Raw genomic sequence first — 18,701 nt, 5'->3', positions numbered from 1 at the left:
TTGGACTGTGGGAGGAAGCCGGAGTGCCCGGAGAGAACCCACGCTGACATGGGGAGAAAATGCAAACTCCACACAGAAGGGCTCCCACGCCCGGGATCGAACCGGCAACCCTCTTGCTGTGAGGCGAGAGTGCTAACCACCACACCACCGTACCGACCTGTCTAAAAAATATTTAACCTTATTATTATTCAACAGTGATTTCTCCCGTTTCCACTCATTACTTCTTTGTTTTTGTTTTTACTGTATGAACTGGCGGTTTTGTGCCGTAACTGAAGTGTGAATATAACTCATAAAAGGAGTGTGGTCAATTGTTCCTGCTTCTTGTTTTGATGTGCCAAAATATTGTTTTCGGATGTGGATATTTAACTGTGTTTACAGATTTTTCTCTTTGTTAAATGTATTAATACTAGGACACCCTTTGTAACAACTGTAATCTCTTCAAATTCTTTTCTATGACCACCTAAAAACTAGGGATGTTTACCTGTTGAGCCACTGTGCCACCTGACTGGATCAGTTCATTTAAAGTATGTATTAATTAGACATTAAATTAAATGTGCGTTTTATATTGAGGTATATAACTTTATGTCAGATCTTAATATTCAATTTTGTTTCCACCAGTACAGATCTACTACATGTTGTCATTCCTAGTAATAAATATTTATCAGATATTAAGAAAACACTTTCCCTTCCCTCTGACAAATGGCACATTTTTCCTCTTTTTACATCAGGACAAAAGACAGACAAGACAATGATATGATAAAAGACAAGGGAAATTATCATGATTGTTATCAACACATTTTCTTTATTGATCTTTCACAACAACCTGAACAGTACAATATCGACTCTGCATGTGTCTCTTCATATTTCCCTTCCGTAGAAATCTTTTCCCACACACATCACAGCCAAACGGTTTCTCTCCTGTGTGGGTTCTCATGTGTCTTGTCAAACCTCCCTGCTGGTTAAATCTACTCCCACACACGTCACATTCAAACGGTTTCTCTCCTGTGTGGGTTCTCACGTGTGAGTGCCAGTGATGCTGTATTCCAAATCTTTTCTTACAAAACTTACATTCGAATGGTTTCTCTCCTGTGTGGATCCTCATGTGCGTCCTCAGGTTTCCCTGCTGGTTAAATCTTTTCCCACAAACATCACAACCAAATGGTTTCTCTCCTGTGTGAACTCTCATGTGTGCCTTCAGATTTCCCTGTTGTCTAAATGTTTTCCCACAAACATCACAACCAAACAGTTTCTCTTCTGCGTCGTCGCTCACCTGTGCATCTACGTTTTCCTTCACTCTAAAACATTTCTTACTGACCGAACATCTGGAGGACCTTTTTCCAAAATGAGCTTTCATGTGTCTCTGAACAAACCCCCTGTAGTTTAACTGTTTACTATACTGAAAGACGCTCGAGGATTTTTGGCCAACATCACATCCCTCAACATTTACAGCAGACTCAGCTGTCCTGGTCTCCTTCCAACCACTGACACTGTAGTCAGTCTCAGATCCAGAATCTGACATGGGTTCCTGCCAATCAATGTCACTGTCTTCAGTCTCAGAAGAGTCTGATGCCTTCTCATCATCAGTATTTGGTTGTGAATGACCATGTGGATCAAGGTTCCTGGCTGGTTCTGATCCTCCACAGTCCTCTCCATCAGTTTCTGTTTTTATCTGCATAGCTGAGCTGCTGGTTGGAGGCTCTGTGTCTCTGCTGTCCTCCGTTTGGCTCTGATGAAGCAGTGAGGACTGAGGTTTCTCTTCATCATCTTCACTCTTCACAGTAACAGAAGTCAACCTGGTGATATCAGCCTCCTCCAGCCCACTGAGCTGCTCTCCCTCTGGACTGCTCCACACTTCCTCCTGCTCCTCTTTAATGTGGAGGGGCCCTGGGTCCTCCTGCTCCTCTTTGATGTGGAGGGGCTCTGGGTCCTCCTGCTCCTCTTTAATGTTGAGGGGCACTGGGTCCTCCTGCTCCTCTTTTATTTGGAGGGGCTCTGGGTCCTCCTGGTCCAGGCTGGGGCTCCACTCAGGGGGAACATCTTGAATCACCAACAGCTGCTGGACATCTGCAGGGAGCACATTATGGACAACTGTGACTTCACATATCTCTGCTATCATTACTTGATGTTGGTGAGATCAGTGATGATCCTCAGCAGTGTTAGTTTCATCTAGAAATATAGAACATTTTAAGTATTAAAGTCTTAAAAAAGAACTGCGGATATTTACTTCTGAACAGGACCGTAAGGAGGAGACTGTCGTTCGCAAGAGGGGTTAGTGTGGGGACCTAGTCAGTGACTGACACAGATGAGGCTGGAAGGCAAGGTGCTTGCCTGAGACGGTAGGGTGCAGAGGCTCTGCAGGGGATTCCCTCTGTAGGGCTTACTCTGCACTCTGCATCATGGGAGAGACGAGGGGCGAGTGCAGCTAGTGCACAAGCTGAGGCCTGATCAACCCAAGCGAGAGTCTCTGATGTTCGAGAGACCCTAAACACCCGATGACCTCAGGGTTCATCACTGAAGATGTACCCGTGCAGCTCTGATAGTTCATTTACAAAAATCTGACATGCAGTTTGATACTGCACAAACATGCCGTGCACAAAGAGCACAGAGGAGGAGAGGAGGAGCGCTGAGCTGCAGCCGCTACATGTCTCTGATCTTGTAATATCTAGAAATTGTCATCAGGTGTGTCGTTGCTTCTACTCTGTACACCCAGAACCATTTAAACCTCACAGCAGACGGTCCCTCACTTACACGCAGTAAAACTGTTGATTTAGCCGGGATAACATTAAAGAAAAGTTGTTTTACAGGAGAATAAAGATTGAAAGCAACATTGAATGCCTGCGAGTCTTACTGTATTATACTTTTATTTTGATCTGTCACATACCACCAGAATATTGTGTTTTCCTTGACATAAATTGAGACATTTCCACCATAAACTGATGCAGAAAATATCACCAGAATGCAGAAAATGAAGTGTTTGATGCTCAAAATGTACTTCAGGGCTTTCTGTCAGAAATTGTTTCATTTTAACCCAAACCCTGAAGACAAACTTCTCCCTGCAGCCATAAAACAAGATCATTTAAGGAACTGCCAAAGTTCACAGACAAAACAGTTGTTTCTGCTAGTTACCTGTAATTAGCTAAGGCATGTTTTGGTTGCATAATTTAGCCTGGCAGCTAGCAGACTTTTCCTCTACTCATAACTTAACTAATCACATGTATTATTTATATTTTTCTTACTCACTGGTGGTTTAAGTCACTGCATCTCCTGACAGAACAGAGCAGCCTGCGTGTATGTTTTTCAGCTGAACATTGTTGAAGAAGTTATCGGAGTGAGATGCCCGGCCGGCAGGTGCGTCATGTTTCCTGACTATTTTACCTCGTATCAGCATTTGTTGACATACGGCATGTGCTCCGTGTTCACCTGTATATTCTATTAAATCAAAAATATTTCCAAACTCCTGATATAATTCTTGAGTAAATAACGTTATCCTCACTGTCTTCTTCTTGTCCGCTTGCCATCATCTGCCTGACTCTGTCTGACAGTGACACAGATTTTCAAAATGAAGGTGTATCCCACAGGTGATGAAATGAATCGATGTTCTCACTCTGCAGTGATGATACTGGATCGTTACAACGAATGCATCAATAGACGTTTTATTTCACCAACACTAACCCCCAAATTCCACCAGATGCGTGCTGGTTGCGTCTGTGCTCTGGAACGGCAGCGAAGCCGATACGTTTCAATTCTAGTCAATGTATGTGCTGTCAATGTGGACGCCGGAGCACAATGCAACAATTCAGCACAGAGCAGATCGTGCGGGGCAGGAAGTCGTGCGCAGAAACAAAATAAACATCCAGTTAATTTTCAAAAAAAAAATACACAGCGTTCACAGCGGATCATATTTCCCTGCACTACACCTTGAGAACATCATAAAGGGTGGAGGCAGGCCTGAAGTCAACAGGTCAGAGGTTTTCAGACGTCATTTCACCCCGTTGACACCATGGACGAGGAGATTTTAATCATGGAGGTGCACCCCGATGTCTTCCTACTACTCCTCTGGTTTTGTGGTTCTGTTTATAGAAACGACATCTTGTTATATCGCACCATTATGCTCCGCACAGCAAACGCGGCCAGTGGGTGTTGACGGACGGCAAAGCACGCAGTGGATAACCAGCGCAGCTGTTCCACAACGGACACGCATCCAGTGGAATTCTGGCGTAAGAGTTACAGGTTAAGTGAAGGCAAACAGATGTGTGTCTCTTACCTGAATCTGTCCTGACAGGTCTCTGGACCAGTCCTGATGTGGCTGCTGCAGGTGTGGGGGGCACCACATCCAGCCTTCTGGGCTCTTCATCTGTTTGAAGGTTCCTCCACTGAGGCATCCCCTCTTCACCTGTGACCCTCCTCTTCACAATCCTTGTTTGCCACTCAGAGAGGTGCCCGGAGGCTTTATCAGATTTCAGGGTGTAGACGCTGTAGATTTTGCCGTTTCTCTTGTAAAGCCGTCCGAAACTGTAATTACACAGATTCATCCTGTCAGTTATTTATTACAACAACAACCCTGAGTGCACATGGGAATGAATAATTACTTGAATCATTACAAAACACAGACTGTAAAAACTAGACTAGACTGTGTGTCGCGAAAATCTCAGCTGCCCCTGTTACACGTCTGTCTGAGACTCTAGTGCGTTATGGAGACGATTGTTGATCCCAACTAAAAATATATTTTGCTGTTATTAGTAGTGTAACAGTTATTTAGTACTGGACTATTATAGGGTTAGGTTTTACTTAACAGGTGAATTTGTTTAAGTGTAATTTATTAATTCTTTTATATATTAAGTATACTTTAAACTGTTAAGATATAATACATTGTTCAATTGCAAGTTCAAATTTGACTTTGCATTTAAAAATGTTGTCGGCTGTTGTTTTCTGCTTTTTATTTTTTAAGTGTCAGTTCAGGCTCCTTTTAGGTAACTGTATCATTTTGGCTCCGGCTGCTGGAAAATGATCCAAACGATACCCAACCCAAAACATATTAGAACAGCACAGTTATCTCAATGTGAAGACTTGCCTTTCTGTCCCACTGGAAGATCCAGAGCTCGACACTGCTGGAGCTGTGACCTGTGAATGTTTTCTCTTCATGGTCGTCGGTGCTGCGATGCTTCTCGCGTGGCTGGAGGAACAACAGCAAGATAAGAAAATGAGTGCTCCATGACACAGTCACACACACATATAGAACATGTCAAATTTAAAGACAATAAAGTGCATCAATTTAAAAAAGGCTTAATCAGGAGATGTCAATGGGTCCTTTTCATTTTGGATGAACAATGTGCTAAAATCATTTTTTTTTTTAAATCTATTGAAATAGATTCTGAACACAAAGTACAACCTGTATCCATTAATGAAAGTTAGTAACCAACACATTTGTTTGTACACAGCAGACAAACAATGAAAACAGCTACAGCTGACATGAGCTCCAAAGCATCTTGTCTACACTTCACTGGCAGTAATATGCAGCAGCTGAGGGCTGATCTCAGTGACGTCACCGCCTCTTTTGGGACCAAACAACACAGATAAATTCATCTTGGGATCATAAATGTAAAATCAAAATCCTGGAAATGTTCACACTTTGATATTTTAAACACAGATTCGGGGTGAAATGGTTCTATTAAAAAACAAAATGTATTTAAAGGTTGCTAGGCTCATATTTTGCAGCAATATCTTTATTAATTTTCAAATATCTTATCAGAAGCAACTGTTATCTCATCCAGAAGAATGTCGCAAACAACGGGGGCTATTAAAGATAACAAAATGCAAACAACAAAAACAAAAACAATAAATTATACGTAATAAAATAAAACAAACTGATAGAAAAGGGAGGTTTCTCTGTTTTCCACAGAGGGTTCCAATACTGTTATATTCACATCATGCTTTCATTGTTATTGTTTGTACCTTGTATCAAACACAAAGACATAGTTCACATGGGACATACCACTACAATCAGGTCAGGTTCAAGCAACTGCAGAGGACGACTACATTCACATCTCGTCGCCACATTTATCACAATACTTAAACCAGCACTCTCATATATTGTGGAAAAGGACCCCAGATGATTTCAAAGAGTGACTGATTCCCTTTCATGATGTATTTAATCTTTTCCAGAGGTAGAGTTATGGATAACTCTTTACTCCAATTAATGAACTTTGGTTTACCGGTCTTTTTCCAATATAGTGAGATAACTCTTTTTGTGAGCAGTAAATAAAGATTTAAGACAGCAATATCTGTAAACCTAGAATGAATATCTTTGGATCCAGTGTCCTGCCAGGACCCTCTTGTTTTCCTGCTCATTCTTTCTGCTTCCTCTTCCGAGGAAATCATACTTCCCATGCGCCAAACATCCCCAGACTTTGCACAAAGGTCCAGTCCTATGCCAGACTGCCTCAGCTGCAAACACAAGTCAATAGTCCTGATGGTGGCACTACAGCAAGCGTCTAAAGTTCAAAACGTTGACACAACAAATCGACTGTATATGCTACAACTTCACAACTTTGATCAAACTGCAGCCCCAATACTGAAGAAACTTTTGTACATTTAAACCTATTAAAAATTATGAAGTTCATCACTGTGTTTTTTCAAAAACTGTAAAACTTCTTAAACCTATCTCCTCCCACAATTTTTGCTCAATTGACACCAAACTTGCTACAGAGCATCTTCAGACTGTCCTACAAAAACTATCCTCACAGATTTTTGATTTATCAAAAATTGAGCCTACAGTGCATCAAGAAGTTTGACTGTAAACGGTACTGTAAACATATACATGCAAATTCTCGCTAAATAAGTTTTCAATGTTCATGAAAAAAATTAACAAAATTTTGGAGGCACGGTAGATGATGTTTGGCAAATATCAGAATTTGATATCAAAAACTGAATTTTTGACAGCATTTTGAATTCTGTCGTCATGTGATCCATTGCTGTCAATGGGAATAGAGCATCTTTACACATCAGTTTTTCACTTATGGAGTAAATCAGTCATTGTTAAAAAAACAAACTAACAACATCTCCATGCTGTCTAGATGCAATATGTGTATTTTCAGATTTTTGTCTTGATAAGTGAATTTATGACGGCAGTTTGAAATCTGCCTTGACAGCTGCTGTCACCCTGGTGGCTGGCTTAGTCAATTTGTGAAGCCACAGATGAGTTGTTTCTTGCTAATTAGCTCCGTCAGATAGAAGATGCTCTTTGGAGTCAGAGGTTGTGAGTTCAAGCCTCAGCTGATGCAAAATGTACATTATAATGGCGACTTCCTTGTTGTCTTCTTATTCTGCCTCTTGTTGCTCAGAATTGCCTAAAATTGCCGGGCCCGACCAGCAGCTATCATATTTTTTGTTTTTTCCATTTGACAACAAACAATAAATGGACCATGTTGTTAAGTTTTTGGTTTAAAATGAAAGGAAAAAAAACCTATGAGACTTCTGTTTTTCATCTTAACAGGAAAAAGGGAATTGTCATAAACTAAAAACAGTCTGCTGTGGATTGGTTTTTGTTTTTAATTCTGTTATTTAAAAAAAAAAGTTAAAAAAAAATGTCTCTGTTGTTGTTGTTGTTGTTGTTGTTGACTTTTGGTTTGGTTTGTTTGTACATTATAAAGGATTTATATCCTGACCCAAGAGATCCCGTTCTCCTGACTATACCTAATACACAGGTCTGGGATAGCGTAATTATATATATATATATTCTGGTGTCACACACGTCCTCATCAACCAGTTATGTTGCAGCAATCAGAGTCGACAGTTTGTGTTTGTTGCTCCCAGTCCTCTGAGGGGAAATCCTCTGTCAGGTCTTTTCTCCACGCATTTCATTTAAATATGTTAGACTCAGAGGATCCTTCAACTAAATCGTTTATAATCTGGAGATTAAACCTTTTACAACACAAACCTTTGTGCTAAGTTAATTTACCTTTCCAACAGAAAACAGGCAACGTCAGCGTCACTTTGAAAACATTTTTCCCTCATCAGAGATTTCCATTTAGGAAAGGCCACACCGATGTTTACCCTCGTTTTCTGCAGCCGAATGACCCGATTCCGTTTTTCTTCTTTGTGTTTCCGCTTCCGTGACGGTGACGGTTCCCGCTCCTTCGCTTTCTCTTCTGCTAAATAATAATTATGATCCTCCATTTGTCAAAATCTGGGCTGTCAAAGCGGTTAGCCATTAGCAGCACCGCAGCAGCCAAGTACTTCCGGTTATTTCTTCTTCTTTGCCTGCTTCTTCTTCTTCTTCTTCTTCGTTGGTGTTTTAATGGCGGCTGGTCCAAATGTTGCATTTCCGCCACGTGCTGGATGGGAAGATAAAACTCATCTCTGAAATCTGGTCCAACTCTGAAAATGAAAAGGTCATTCCCACCCGGGCCTCCACAGACACTAGTGGAACCGGCTTCAACAGTCTCCGCTCTGAAAATCTCTTTTAACTTTAGAAACGTAGATGCGCCACGAGCCTCTAAATCGTACGTTAACGCCGCCGCCATTTTGGAGATGACAGAACTTGCCTGGAAATAAATAGTGAACAGAAGAGCCGCGATTTTTCTGAATAAAAAACAATATAACGTTTATATTTCTCAACAGACTGCGAAGAGTTGTTGTTATATTCAAGGATTTGTGATCGACATGTTGTAGAACAAAAGTTTGTTGTTCTTAACTTATCAGAGGAGAGGTGACTGTGGTGTGACCTCTTTTAATTTAATTTAATTTATCTTATTATCATTATTATTTATTCTATTATCAGTTTTATCAGTTCTTAATATTTTGCTATTATATAGCTGTGTTGATGTCATGTTTGGCTGGTTGTCTTGTTTGACTTGTTTCTAAAAACACTAACAGAGTGGCACCTGTAATCTCATTATATTTAATATATAATGACAATAAAGCTTCCTATTTTATTTTTTAAGCCTCCCCAAAGCTACAAATATTTGTCTTTGAGCCTCCCTGAGTGACTGACGGAAAGTGCATGACCCTCCCTCCACTATAAATTAGTTAGGCTATGAGATTTATAAAACTCACCCTTTGATGTTAGAAATTTAAAAGTTGAAGACGAAACCCTGGAGTTTGAAAAAAAAACAACCCTGTTTTTCGCTCTTGTCATGCATGCTGGTTAGTTCATGCAAACAATTTATTTTTGGCCAGATTTGAAATGAGATGTAGGATAAAGTGATTTTGGTGAAATATCACCATTTTAAACTTTTTTTTTCTGACGTTTGTCACACACAATGTGTCCAAGGACCGTTGAAAATTTGAGTCAAACAAGAAATTTCTGGGGTTCTTTTTTACTGGCTGTGATAAATGGTGTAATAAAAAAAAAAATCAAAAATGGGCAGTAAAATAAATACAAAATACTACCGTTTAAAGTTGTACACTCCTTTCCTAAGCCAAAATTAGATCACAGTGTAAAAGTGAGCCACCACATCACTGCTGATCACCATACAACACAATGAATATAAAGGGAAACTTTGTTCATATTCAATCAGCTGTGTGGCATCACAGTGTGTGCAGATGAACGGCGTTTGGCTTCAGTGCTGTGCTGCTGCCAGCACCTGGACCTCCACCGCCGACTGTTGGGGAGCTCCGAGGGAAGTCAAACAACGTTCATCTGATGACACACAGCTGGTTGAATATGAGCAAAGTCTCCCTGCTTCCCTTCACTGGTTCCTGTGCAGCAGGGTCGGTCTTTGTTTCACTGTTATAATCATTAAACAGCAAAAGCAGCATGTGTATACATTCAGCAGGCTATATCTTCAGTAGCTAGCTAGCTAACCCTACACTTTTCAGGGTTTGATTTTGGTTTTGGAACAGGGAAGAAACGTATATCTTTTTCCAACCTCTCCAGGTAACGAGTATCGTTAATACACGACGTGCCCCAGACACAACATTTAGCTCCACATCCACAAAACCAGCCTGAAGATGAAGGAAATCTGAAACGACTGAATTAGAGTCAATGGAGCACAGCTGAGTTGTTGTTGGACCCTGGTGTGAGACGGTCTGATGCTACGTTATGATTGGCCGGTCTGTGTCCAGGGGTGGGGCTTAGTGAAGGGTCAATTAGTTTGTTAAGCTGTCAGCCTATCAGTGGGCGAAGAAGAAATAAAAGGTCAGACCTGGCAACCCTGGAGAAACAGATTCATGGAGCTGAGCTGGAAAAGTGGGCCGACATGAAGTGAAATAAACATCTTCCATTAGCCCACTAGCATCTAGCTAATTACTTCAGCAGCTTTAAACTAGTGTGGACTTTAGCTCGCTAGCCGTTAGCTAGCTTAGTGGTTGAGTTTCTATTGGTCAGTGGATCAAGAGAGGATAACGCTACATTAGAAGAGGACAACAGAGCACTGCGGGACTCATCCTCAGGCATTGTAGGGTTTTTTTGGCATCTTCCTTTGGATTTACAGCAGTTTTTTTCTGTGAAGAACCTCATCAGGCAGCAGCCTCTGGATTTACCCTGGTCAGGATGGTGCAGTGTCGTAAGTGACTAAACTCTGAACGCATGGATTCACTCCTCTGAGCTTCAGAGTACATGCTACATAGACTTTCACAGACTGTAACGGTAACCTATACGTTGGCCTAACTGTTTTGTTATTCAGTATGTCCAGCCAAGTTTGTTTGTTTGCAGCCAAGTGTGAAGCGGTCAGGATGAGAGTCAGCACCTCCAAGTCTGAGGCCATGGTTCTCTGCCGGAAAACAGTGGATTCATCCCTCTGGGTTGGGGAAGAGTTACTGCCTCAAGTGGGGGAGTTGAAGTATCTCAAGGTCTTGTTTACCTGTGAGTGAATGGAGTGAGTGAATCGGTGATCACCATGGATCATTGTGGTGAAGAGGGAGCTGAGCTGGGAGGCAGAGCTTTCGAGTTCCTGGTCCATCTCCGTCCCAACCCTCACCTATGGTCATGAGCTCTGGGTAGTGACTGAAAGAATGAGGTCACGGATACAAGCAGCTGAAATGAGTTTCCTCTGTAGGGTGTCTGGGCTCAGCCTTAGAGATAGGGGGAGGAGTCAGACATCTGGAGGGAGCTCGGAGTAGAGCCGCTGCTCCTTTGTGTCAAAAGGGGTCAGTTGAGGTGGTTCAGGCATCTGATCAGGATCCTCCTGACATTACAAACTTATTTGGGTGTCTGGTTACTTTATGGTGATTCTGAATATCATCTTCACACAGCGGTATCACCATTTAGTGCTATGTTGTCAGTCCTTCTGCACCAAGAAGTTTGTAACCAAATCATAAGCACTTCACACGTTATCTACTGATACCGATGACATTATCGTGCATCTCCCGGGAAAAACATGTCTAGCATGAGACAATTTTTTTTGTCCGTCAATCTTGCGAGTTACAATGGAGCCAAATTTTGTACTTGTATTTAATACTGTCGCAGCTAACCCATGTTTTATGTGTGTTTTAGGTGTGAAACTTAACACTGCTGACTAGTGTTTCTTGGAGGTGTAATCTCAGAGTGACGCAGACACTCCACGGCACAAGTTTAAATGCTTACGATTGCGGGGGCCACTTGCGGAGGTTACAGAGCAGGCTCTGCGTAGAGCCTACACGCAACTAAAAATCTGCCCTTTGTTACTGTTTGTTAACACAACATTTGAACTCCTCCTCCTCAGCTCAACAAGAGTGAGAGAGCAGCTGTGGTCAAGTGAGCTGGAGAGTGAATGAAGACAGGGAGCAGCATTAACAAGAACAAGCAGTGACTCAGAGAAACGTTCTTTCCAGGGCTGGGTATCGCTACTGATTTTCTGAATCAATTCGATTAACAGTTACGATCAATTGAGCTAACAGCTACAGATAGAGGAACCAGTAACGTCGAAGCTTCTTAATACTACAGTTGTTAATAGTTTAGTGCTGGTGCCCGTTAACTACCGGTGAGATGAATGGGGTTAAAGCTTCACACATCTGTGGGAAAAAGTGTATATTACAAGATCAAGCTGACAAAATGACTGAAAAAATTTTCTTCACAGCCAAACAGTGGTACTGTAATTTCCGGGGTCCATCATGTGACGCCAATGGGCCCAAAAATAATTTTTCCTTTAGACTTACATTAGCACAAATAAGAAAATACAGGCAGAGGGCAGGTTCTCTGCTGATACAGATACCACCACACACTAATCGTGGGTGAAGTGCTGCTATTGCTGTTGATAAAGATTTACCAGATGTTTAGAATCATCTTTCCCTTCCCTCTCATTTACAACAACTTTAACATAGGCAACATTTTACCTATTTAACATCAAACACAAAAGATAATGATACAATGAAGGACGAGGCAAACTGTTGTGGTTTTTATGGACACATTTACTTCAGCGCTCTTTCACAACAAACTGATCGGAATACTTTGTATATGGTGTGTGTCTCCTAAGACTTCCCTCCACTGCAAATCTTTTCCCACGGACATTACAATCAAATGGTTCCTCTCTTGTGTGGACTCTTGTCTATCTCACTTCTCAACCAAATTAATTCTCTTCTGCATGGACTCTCATGTGTCTCTTCAGACTTATCTTGACTGTGAATCTTTTCCTACAATCGTCACAACCAAAGGGTTTCTCTCCTGTATGAACACTGACGTGTATCTTCAGACTTCCCTGCTCTGTAAATCTTTTCCCACAAATGTCACAACTAAATGGTCTATCTCCTGTGTGGAGTCTCATGTGAGTCTTTAAACTTCTCTGCACTGTAAATGTTTTCCCACAGACATCACAACCAAATGGTTTCTCTCCTGAGTGGACTCTCCTGTGATTATTAAGACACATCTGATAAATCTCTTACCACAAATGCCACAGCCAAATGGTTTTTCTCCTGCATGGATTCTCATGTGCGCCTTCACACATATCTGCAATGAAAATCTTTTCCCACAAACATCACAACCAAACGGTTTCTCTCCTGTGTGGACTCTCATGTGTTAGAGCCAGTGCTGCTGTAGACCAAATTTTTTCCCACACAAATCACATTGAAATGGTTTCTCTCCTTTGTGAACTTTCATATGACTCTTCATATTCCCCTGTTGTGTAAATCTTTTCCCACACACAACACAACCAAATGGTTTCTCTCCTGTGTGAATTCTCATGTGCACCTTCAGATTTTTCTCCCACAAACATCACAACCAAATAGTTTCTCTTCTGTGTCGTCGCTCCTCTGTGAATCCACTTTTTGTTCCACTCTAAAACATTTCTTACTGACCGAACATCTGGAGGACCTTTTTCCAAAATGAAATTTCATGTGTCTCTGCAGAAACCCTCTGTGGTAACATCGTTTAGTACAGTCAAAGAAGCTGAAGGATTTTTTGCCAACGTCACATCCGTCATCACTTACAGGGGTTTCTTTATATTTCAGAACATTTACAGCAGACTCAGCTGTCCTGGTCTCCTTCCAACCACTGACACTGTCTTCAGTCTCAGACCCAGAATCTGACATGGGTTCCTGCCAATCAATGTCACTGTCTTCAGTCTCAGAAGAGTCTGATGCCTTCTCATCATCAGTATTTGGTTGTGAATGACCATGTGGATCAAGGTTTCTGGCTGGTTCTGATCCTCCACAGTCCTCTCCATCAGTTTCTGTTTTTATCTGCGTAGCTGAGCTGCTGGTTGGAGGCTCCGTCTCTCTGCTGTCCTCCGTTTGGCTCTGATGAAGCAGTGAGGACTGAGGTTTCTCTTCATCATCTTCACTCTTCACAGTAACAGAAGTCAACCTGGTGATATCAGCCTCCTCCAGCCCACTGAGCTGCTCTCCCTCTGGACTGCTCCACACTTCCTCCTGCTCCTCTTTAATGTTGAGGGGCACTGGGTCCTCCTGCTCCTCTTTTATTTGGAGGGGCTCTGGGTTCTCCTGGTCCAGGCTGGGGCTCCACTCAGGGAGAACATCTTGAATCACCAACAGCTGGACATCTGCAGGGAGCACATTATGGACAGCTGTGACTTCACACTGATATCTCTGGTATCATTACTTTATGTTGGTGAGATCAGTGATGATTCAGTGTCAATTTCATCTAAAATACTATGAAAATTAGAAGAATAAGAATAAGAAATGTTTTAGTGTTAAAGTCATAATAAAAAACTGTGGATATTTAATTCAAAACATTTCATTCTTCTTGTAGCTTATTCAGTCATAAATATTTGCTGTACGGTTCCTTTTTGCATCATTCTAGTTAATTCTGTCAGTATCTTTTGTTGTCTTCAAAATTTTTACATTTGTTAAACTTAACTTGAAACTTGAATAATAGCCTAGCAGCTAGCAGACTGTTCCCCTACTCATAGCTTATATAGCATAGCATAATCACATGTATTATTCATGCTTCCTCTTCACCGTTGACATGGTCACTGTGTCTCTAGACAGAACAGTGTGGCTGAATTTCAGCTGCGTGCACATTTCTTCAGCCGAACATGGTTGAAACAGAGCAGCTAATGTTACTGTAGTGAGACGTTAGCGGAGTGAGATGCCCAACTGGCAGGTGCGTCATGTTTCCTGAGTATTTTACCTCATATCAACATTGCTAACATACGGCATGTGCTCCATCTGTTCACCTGTATTTTCTCTGAAATCTCCTGATATAATTTCAGAGTAAATAACGTTATCCGCATCATCGTCTTCTTCTTGTCTGTTTGTTATCATCTGTCTGACTCTGTCTGACAGTGACACAGATTTTCAAAATAAAGGTGTATCCTACAGGTGATGAAATGAATCGATGTTCTCACTCTGCAGTGATGATACTGGATCACTGATCACTGAATCAGCACACTAATCAAGATCCATGGATCGTCACACCTCTAGTTATTTCACCAACACTAAGAGTTACAAGTTAAGTTAACACTCTACAGTGAAGGCAAACAGATGTGTGTCTCTTACCTGAATCTGTCCTGACAGGTCTCTGGACCAGTCCTGATGTGGCTGCTGCAGGTGTGGGGAGCACCACATCCAGCCTTCTGGACTCTTCATCTGTTTGAAGGTTCCTCCACTGAGGCATCCCCTCTTCACCTGTGACCCTCCTCTTCACAATCCTTGTTTGCCACTCGGAGAGGTGCCCGGAGGCTTTATCAGATTTCAGGGTGTAGACGCTGTAGATTTTGCAGTTTCTCTTGTAAAGCCATCCGAAACTGTAATTACACAGATTCATCCTGTCAGTTATTTATTACAACAACAACCCTGAGTGCACATGAAAAACTACAGTTACTGCCTCTTGGTTGTTTGCCTCGACGAACCAGAAAGCTGCAGTAACAGTTTAAATCCACATCCATCCAGACTCAGATGTAGCCATGACAGTGGCCAAAGCTTTAAATATGGATGTTGCTGCTCAGAAACTAAATATTCTAAAAGGTGGATGCTTAACAGTAGGGCTGGGCGATATGGACAAAAATTCATATCTTGGCATTTACAGGCTGACTGATGATACATGATATATGTCTCGCTATTTTCTACAAAATGGGCTCCATGTTTTCAGCTGCAGGTCAAAGCCACATTTGAGATGTCACAAGCAGTTTTATAAAAACAGACTGTGATTAAAATAAAATGCAAAGACAGGATTTTGTTTTTACTCTATTTGAAAATATACAGCTGCACAACAGTTACACCTCCGAAACACTGGTTGGCAGCGGGGTTTCTGTGAAGTGCTGTAAAGTTTAGTTGATTCAAAACACACGTTAAACACACATTAAACACACATTAAACATGGCTTCATAGAGACAGTATCAAACACAACTCAGCTTCACTATAACTCGCAGCATTCACAGACAAACACTTGTCTTTATCTGGATACATTTTCCCCACAAATACAACATGCTAACGTTATTAGCACAAGCCTATGGCATTTTACATTGTATAAATTAGCCTAGCAGCTAGCTGACTTCTCCTCTCCTCATATGAAACCAGGGACAACAGCAACATTTAACAAAGGTAACGTTACAAAATTCAGCTCCATTACAACTCACAAGGTTCACTGACAAAACAACTGTCTTATACTAAACACGTTTTCCAAACAAATACAACATGCTAACGTTATTAGCACAAGCCTATGGCATTTTACATTGTATAAACCAGCCTAGCAGCTAGCAGACTTTTCCTCTGCTCATATTTCAGCCAGGATAAATCACACACAGTGTGTGGAGGCTTTATTGTCTTCACAATTTATTGTTTCTTATCTGTGAAATTAAAGTAAATCAAAGCTTTGTTTCCACTGAGGGAAATGGTTTCAGCTCACAGAGACAGACAGGAGGTCTGCGTCACTGTGACGTGTAGTTATGTTTCTGGGGAGGTGCACGTCAGGCTACGGCTCTAAAAAGTGTTGCTGGAAAACTTGTGAGTGAGTGAGGGAGGTGGAGCTGTGCGGTGAGTGTGAGAGAGGAGAGATGAACACTGGTATGTGTCATGTAACACAACTTGACCCTCTTTTGATATAAACAGTGTTGTCTAAATTTATATCTTGCTTGAAAATATATCGATATATCGTACATATTCGTGATATCACCCAGCCCTACACCACACGATACAATCAGCACAGTTTCAAGATTAGAGTCACCAATTCAGTATCTGACCAAATGTCTCCCCTTCTGTTCCTGAGATATGATGTTAACTTGCCTTTCTGTCCCTTTAGAGGCTCCAATGATCGACACTGCTGGAGCTGTGACCTGTAAAGGTTTTCTCCTCATGGGAATCGGTACTGCGATACTTCTTGCATAGCTGGAGAATAAACAGTGGGTAAGAACAAAAATATACTTTTTATTTTTCAGACTACAACAAAGTAAAAAGGTGCAGTATGTGTGTAATATTTTCACAGTTCCTTTCATTTTGAAAGTCAGTGACACAAGTGTAACCTTTGACTCCGTGGTCACGTTGGTCACCGACGTGGAGGACTCCAACCATGAACCTTTGCAGCCCGAGGATGAGGTGGCAGCCTACATGGAGTTCGGATCCTTTGGAGGTTTGATGGTGGTAGAAGGAGCATGCTAACATGTTTCCTAACCTGGCAGTGATTGAATGTTTTCACCATCCAGTCAAAGAGACGTCCAATTCAAGAATGGAGAACCAGCTTCATGTGAGGGACTGGAGCCTGGGGGGGTTTGATCAGGGGTGCAGCTTTGTGTTAGACATAATAACAGGTAACGGGTTGGTTCTGGTGACACCACGATAGCAGTAGATGTGTAGCTGACTCGCTCATGGAGAAACCCTCTTTAAACCAGCCATGAATTACACAAAGTGAAGGTGTAATGACTTACTTAACACGATGAGCTGTTACAAAGTGAACAACCGCAGGGGAAAAGGGAGGAACGACGAGCAAAAGCAGACTGAAATCACGGCATGATGGCGGTGAGTCTGACGAGGAAGACTTCTCTCTGAGTCACGAGAACTGGGAAAAGAACACAAAGAGAGAGGATGTTGGGCTCACGTCATCAGGATGCTCTTACCAGACTATGAGACCACAGAAATAACGTGTGAATTTCAAAAATGGCCGCAGTTCCCCTTTAACACCTGCTTGGAGGTAAATCAGCATCTTTCATATCCCCTGTCTCACCTCTCTCAGTGACAGCTTACCGGCTCCGAACTGTAGTCGGGAACACGCTGGCTTATTAACATTCATTTTAGCTTCTAGCGGTCACCAGCAATGGCTTTAATGCAACCTTCACCACAAAACAACAAACATGGCCGTCTCATGAGGTCTAACAGCTCATCTCGACACTTCATCCTACTGCTGCCATCACTATTGGCTCCATGTGTCTTCACCATGACACCAGACAGAGCTGCTGCCCTCCACATACACCATGAAGGACGAGTCACAGCCTCACAGGTTGCCCACAAGGTCACCGCCCTATAAGAGGATAAAGGATGGGTTGGTAACACCTGCATGCCTGGGAATAATAACAATGGTAATAATAATAACTTTTATATGAAATATTTTAATAATAATGTTAATGTGTGCTTTGTTCAGAGTACAAACAAAGTCAAAAAAAATAAAAAATATCGATGAATCCTAGATTTCTACTAAAACTTTAACACACAGTTTGTAAATGTTGTCAGCTTCTATTATAAAATGTATTTACATGTTGCTGGGTTAATTTACCTTTCCAGCAGAAAACAGGCAACTTCAGCGTCACTTTGAAAACATTTTTCCCTCATCAGAGATTTCCATTTAGGAAAGGCCACACCGATGTTTACCCTCGTTTTCTGCCGCCGTCTGTCCCGCTTCCGTTTTACTTCTTCGTGTTTCCGCTTCCGTGACGGTGACAGTTCCCGCTCCTTCGCTTTTTCTTCTTCTAAATAATAAGCATGATCCTCCATTTGTCAAACTTCTCATAACAAAGTGGTGAACCACCAACAGCGCATCACCAGGCACTTCCTGTTTATTCTTCTTCTTCGTTTGCTTTTAATGGCGGTTGGCGAAACAGATTTTAGGCGCATTACCGCCCCCTACTGGAGTGGAGTGTGGAGAAGTAGATTGACAGGTAACAAAGCAAACAACCAAAAACTAAATTATCTCTATTATTCCTGATGCTCTTAAATAATAAATAGAGGCTTGTGTAAGTTCCTAAATGTCTTTATGAGAAGATTCACTGATGTCATACTGTGCTTTTCCCAGAAACGTAACTCCACGTCACAGTGCCGCAGACCTCCTGTCTGTCTCTGTAAGCTGAAACCATTTCCCTCAGTGGAAACAAAGCTTTGATTTACTTTAATTTCACAGATAA

The 18,701-nt window shown here is 41.7% G+C and overlaps 1 protein-coding gene across 9 annotated transcripts; it reads right to left on the bottom strand.

Moving 5' to 3' along the window:
• Positions 1–782: 782 nt before the first annotated feature.
• On the bottom strand, positions 783–18,213 carry LOC125880649 (zinc finger protein 232-like). Of its 9 annotated transcripts, none has more exons than XM_049563314.1 (6): positions 18,077–18,213; positions 17,531–17,824; positions 16,833–17,365; positions 16,597–16,698; positions 14,872–15,119; positions 783–2,064 (listed from the first exon to the last, which is right to left on the bottom strand). In XM_049563314.1, exons 4-6 carry the CDS (start codon positions 16,665–16,667, stop codon positions 803–805), a joined length of 1,581 nt encoding a protein of 526 aa, XP_049419271.1. In that variant the 5' UTR covers positions 16,668–16,698; positions 16,833–17,365; positions 17,531–17,824; positions 18,077–18,213; the 3' UTR covers positions 783–802. The 9 variants fall into 9 exon arrangements, with proteins under 9 accessions (XP_049419271.1, XP_049419268.1, XP_049419264.1 ...); XM_049563311.1 differs by lacking the exon at positions 14,872–15,119 and adding an exon at positions 4,265–4,512; XM_049563307.1 differs by lacking the exon at positions 14,872–15,119 and adding an exon at positions 4,265–4,512 and having other exon boundaries at positions 16,597–17,068; positions 17,235–17,365.
• Positions 18,214–18,701: the final 488 nt, after the last annotated feature.

This window comes from Epinephelus fuscoguttatus, linkage group LG20, assembly GCF_011397635.1.
Source record: "Epinephelus fuscoguttatus linkage group LG20, E.fuscoguttatus.final_Chr_v1".
Classification (NCBI taxonomy): Eukaryota; Metazoa; Chordata; class Actinopteri; order Perciformes; family Serranidae; genus Epinephelus; species Epinephelus fuscoguttatus.
The sequence above is the reverse complement of the archived record's forward strand: the minus strand, read 5'-3'. Positions and strand labels throughout refer to the sequence as shown.

What these genes read in the sequence shown, in the direction of transcription:
- LOC125880649 (XM_049563305.1), bottom strand. Translation starts at nt 8,175, where the DNA reads ATGGAGGATCATAATTATTATTTAGCAGAAGAGAAAGCGAAGGAGCGG. An exon ending in GCCTGTTTTCTGTTGGAAAG is followed by an intron (nt 5,174 to 7,957) that starts GTAAATTAACTT and finishes TTGTTCCTCCAG; the next exon opens with CCACGCGAGAAGCATCGCAG. An exon ending in TCTTCCAGTGGGACAGAAAG is followed by an intron (nt 4,513 to 5,071) that starts GCAAGTCTTCAC and finishes GTGTAATTACAG; the next exon opens with TTTCGGACGGCTTTACAAGA.